The 3,979-nt window shown below is 39.4% G+C and overlaps 1 protein-coding gene across 1 annotated transcript in view; it reads right to left on the reverse strand.

Annotated features, from left to right (window-relative positions):
- Positions 1-789: 789 nt before the first annotated feature.
- Positions 790-3,979, reverse strand: part of LOC112158130 (ribonuclease inhibitor) — a 9,839-nt gene continuing 6,649 nt past the window's right edge. The window contains exons 4-5 of the mRNA XM_024291346.2: positions 2,837-3,013; positions 790-1,271 (exon numbers count right to left, since the gene is read on the reverse strand). Coding sequence (XP_024147114.2) covers positions 1,085-1,271; positions 2,837-3,013 — 364 coding nt within the window. The 3' untranslated portion in view covers positions 790-1,084. The remainder of the gene's footprint in view (positions 1,272-2,836; positions 3,014-3,979) is intronic.

Consider the following 3,979-nt stretch of genomic DNA (forward strand, 5'->3'; position numbering starts at 1 on the left):
CCGGGATAGGCTCCGGCACCCCCGCGACCCCGAAAGGGAAGAAGCGGCCAAGAAGATGGATGGATGGGTTGTGACTTCAAACTTAGAGCATCAAACTACAAACAGCAAAATCAGTATGAAAGCTGTTGTTACCAAAAGTGTTCTGTCGAATGATTTTATCCTTTTTCTTTATGAGATGCTTAGGCTAGTGGTAGCTCACAAGACACCTGCTGTATTGTTCTACAAACATTTTATAGATTGTATTTAGTTGCACTTTGTTTTAGTTGCACTTCAAGAAAATCTCCATAGAAGATGTGAAAATAAAATAGTTTTTGTTAAAAATATTCTGTCGTTCGTAAATTTTGGTAAACAAAGTAAAAGGAGGGTAAATAAAATTGATTAAAACTGAATTTGGAATTAAAATCTGGGATTAGACTTTTTGGGCATATTGCCCAGCCCTAAGTCACAGAGTTTTTAAAATCTGATCAAATTCCATCACATATAAATCAGTCATCTTACATTCATTATTGACATATAAACCTTCCACCACAGGCAATGTGGGTTTAGTGTCTTGCTCAAGGACTTGCTCACTTTGACACATGGGCGGGGAAGGTGGGAATCTAACCCAAAATCTTCCAATCAGGAGTCGAACACTCTACCACTACACCACAGCGACCCCTCACACGAGTCTTTGAAATGTTCACTTTGTACATTTTCCCTAAATCAGACAGAGTAGACATTAATTCTATAAATGATGGTTCTGGATTCTCCAGAAACACCAAAACATCTTCATCATCTGCAGATGTTTGAAGAGAACAAGCAGCTGCGGGAAGATGCTGCTGCAGATCTGATTCAGAATGTGGACATTTCTGCTCACCGATTCATGAAGATCATTTCTGTCAGACAATCAAACTATGACAGCAACACAGATGCTGCAAATTCAATTCAAGCTTTCTCCAACATGAAGAACTCTGCCTGAAGGTCAACAGCCTTCAGCTTGAAGATGGTCAGCATGCAGCAGGAGAACATCTTCCTCATGTCTGCACTTTAGTGTCAACACAACTTTGTCATCATATTGACATGAACAAAACTCAAACATGGATTCTTACTTCAGAGTCTGAAGTCTGTAGTCTGGACTCTCCAGAAAACCAAAAAGAAACAAATGAGGAAATCCTGAATCCTGCAGGTCTCTGTTCCACCTGAGATCAAGTTCTACCAGATTGGACGGGTTGGACTTTAGAGCTGAAATCAGAGGTTTCCAGATGTTGTTTGACAAACTGCAGTTCATCAACCTGAAAATAGACAGAAATTGTGTTCAGGAACAGTGATGGTAGATGGAGTTCTGGGAACTTGGTAAATTCAATTAGGTGGGACCCGTCCTGATGAGAGACGGACAGATTAAATATTCAGTTTAAACTTTGGGCTGAAAAATGGTGTCGACCCGTAAAGGAAAAAGCATTACGCCTTGGTGGAGGGGGCTCTGTTTATCAAATCATTTGTCTTTGAACACAGAAACATGATGGCAAACAAAAATGCAATAGATTTTAAACTAACCTAAAGTAAAGTTGACTCGTGACTTGAGTCTGACTTTAACTTGAATAACTTGGGACTTGACTGGGACTTTAGCCTCTAACTCAGAAAGACTTGTTATTTCCCACAAATCCAATGATTAAAACGTATATTGACAAAGCCAGCACTGTGGTCTCTCTGTTTGTGTTTGTTTACATATGTGTGTGATGTCAGAACAACATCCAATCAAATAAGGGCCACTGTGGTTTGATCCAAAAGTCCAACCAATCAAATTGATAAAGGAGCGGTACGTAAAAAGTGCCTATTTGAGCTGGAATTTATTGAAGACAGAACACAACTGGAACATATACGGTGTTCTGCATCTAAAATGAAAGTTTTTTGTGCTGATAATCACTGGATAAGGGGAGAAATTGAAAGTTGTGTTAGTCTGAAGGCGGAGCTGTCAGAGCAGACTCTTATTGGAGGGAGCTGTTGACATAGATCTTACATCAGCACGTTTCCAACCGCTCGTTTTCGTGGGTATGGGAGGGGCTGCTGCAGACAGTGCAGGTTTTTAGAGGATTACTCTTAAATGCATGAAGGATCTAAATGGAACTTTGGGGTCCCTTATAGTGAGGAATGAACAGTAAAATGCATTTAAAACCTCAAAAAGTAGAATTTTCATGGTAGGGCCCCTTTAAAGTTAGTTAAAAACTCCTGCGTTCGCACCTGACCTGTAACTCTTACATGTGAGCTCGTGTTAGTTCTCATTTAATATTTGCTGCTTTGCTTTTTTAATTGACTGCTTTAAAGGTTTTAGTCTGCATTTGTGGGTATGTATGCATTTGTATTCTAGTGCTTCACATTCCAGTATGAGATGTACACTCATGATAACAGTATTTGTCCACTGATCTGTTCTATAAATGAAATTGACATGATTCTAATCAATTCATTCTTGAATATAGGCCTACTCAAAATCTCTATTCTGTACAATGTGTTGGATGCAAGAACTCTGAGGCATTTTAACTAGAGATGTCCTGATCAGGTTTTTTTGGCCAAATTTTGAGTTTGTGTATTTGTCAGAAAGTACAATGTTTTGGTTTACCACTCATTGTGTTTTGTTGTTATGGCTTCTTTGATAACCTCAACCAGCCAGTGGACTGTAATTGTGAATTATTCCACGGCTAAAATCTGGCATATTTACATATGATTTTAAATGTTCATTATTATGTAAAATCCCTATTTTATACAAAGATATATTTATTTAAAATCTTCCAGTGAAACATCAGAAAGTTCTTCAAGTGATACGTTCTTCTCATCCTTCAGGGAGTTCTGCTCATTTACTGACCTCAGAGTATGCAGTTTGCAGTCTGACAGCTCTAGAAAACTACACAGATGAAGAAATCCGGAATCCTGGAAGTTCTTGTTCCAGCTCAGGTCCAGTTCTGTCAGGTTGGATGGGTTGGACTTCAAAGATGAGACCAGAACTTCACAGCTGATTTCTGACAAACTGCAGTTCATCAACCTGAAAGCAGACAGAAAAGTGTTCAGGAGCAGTGACGACAGCTGGAGTTTTAACTTGCTTTGGGCTCAGAGACGCTTTCAGCAGCAGGACTGAACCAGAAACACCTCCAGGTCAGCAAACAGCTCAGTAGTTTGGGTCTAAAGATTCAGCTGATGTTTTAAGAAACTGGCTTTTTTACGGCTGGAGTTTTTTTCACATCAGCCCTGTCCCCAGAGCACATCAGGACAAACCTGCTTATGATTTTCATTCTTCCTGTCATTCAAAAACGTTAAGTTTAGTTATTGAGTGGAACTACAAACATAGTGCTTGTTTTGACCCTTTAGCCCCGCCCCCAGTCTTGTATAAAAACTACCTCCAGAGGCTCTTCTATCTAACTCAGCAAAGATTTTGTCTTTAGAAGCATACGGACTGAGAACTAAAAGCCGACCTAAAAACTATATGAAATGAAAGATCTGGTGCTGATCCAAGCTCAGTAAATAAGAACCAGAACCAGGTCTGTGGGAAAAACCTGTCAGTCCACCATAGTTTGACCTCCTCACACATTTTCATAAGGAGCTGCTGCTCTATGGGTCAGAAATGTGCTGCAACTGTTTGTCCATTTAAATCTGCAGTTCTGTGATTGATTCATTTGTTCTATCTAAGAACACAGAAAACATGAACTTATCCCAGAAATCTACACCTGGATGGACTTAGGTTCTCATTTTTAGTCTGGTGTGAAAAACCCAGGATAACATTTGTAACCATCAGGTAAAGAAAAAACAGGATTTTTAACTCTAGCATCTATTGTTTCTTCCTCACTGACATCTATCTGACACTTTCTTCTGAGAAAGACAAAAAAAAAGAAAACCTGGAAAAATAGTTGAATGAAATCTGACCTAAGACTCTCCAGTTTACAGTGTGGACTCTCCAGTCCAGCAGACAGAAGCTTCACTTCTGAATCCTGCAGCTTGTTGAAACTCAGATCCA

Source organism: Oryzias melastigma, linkage group LG24, assembly GCF_002922805.2.
Source record: "Oryzias melastigma strain HK-1 linkage group LG24, ASM292280v2, whole genome shotgun sequence".
Classification (NCBI taxonomy): domain Eukaryota; kingdom Metazoa; phylum Chordata; class Actinopteri; order Beloniformes; family Adrianichthyidae; genus Oryzias; species Oryzias melastigma.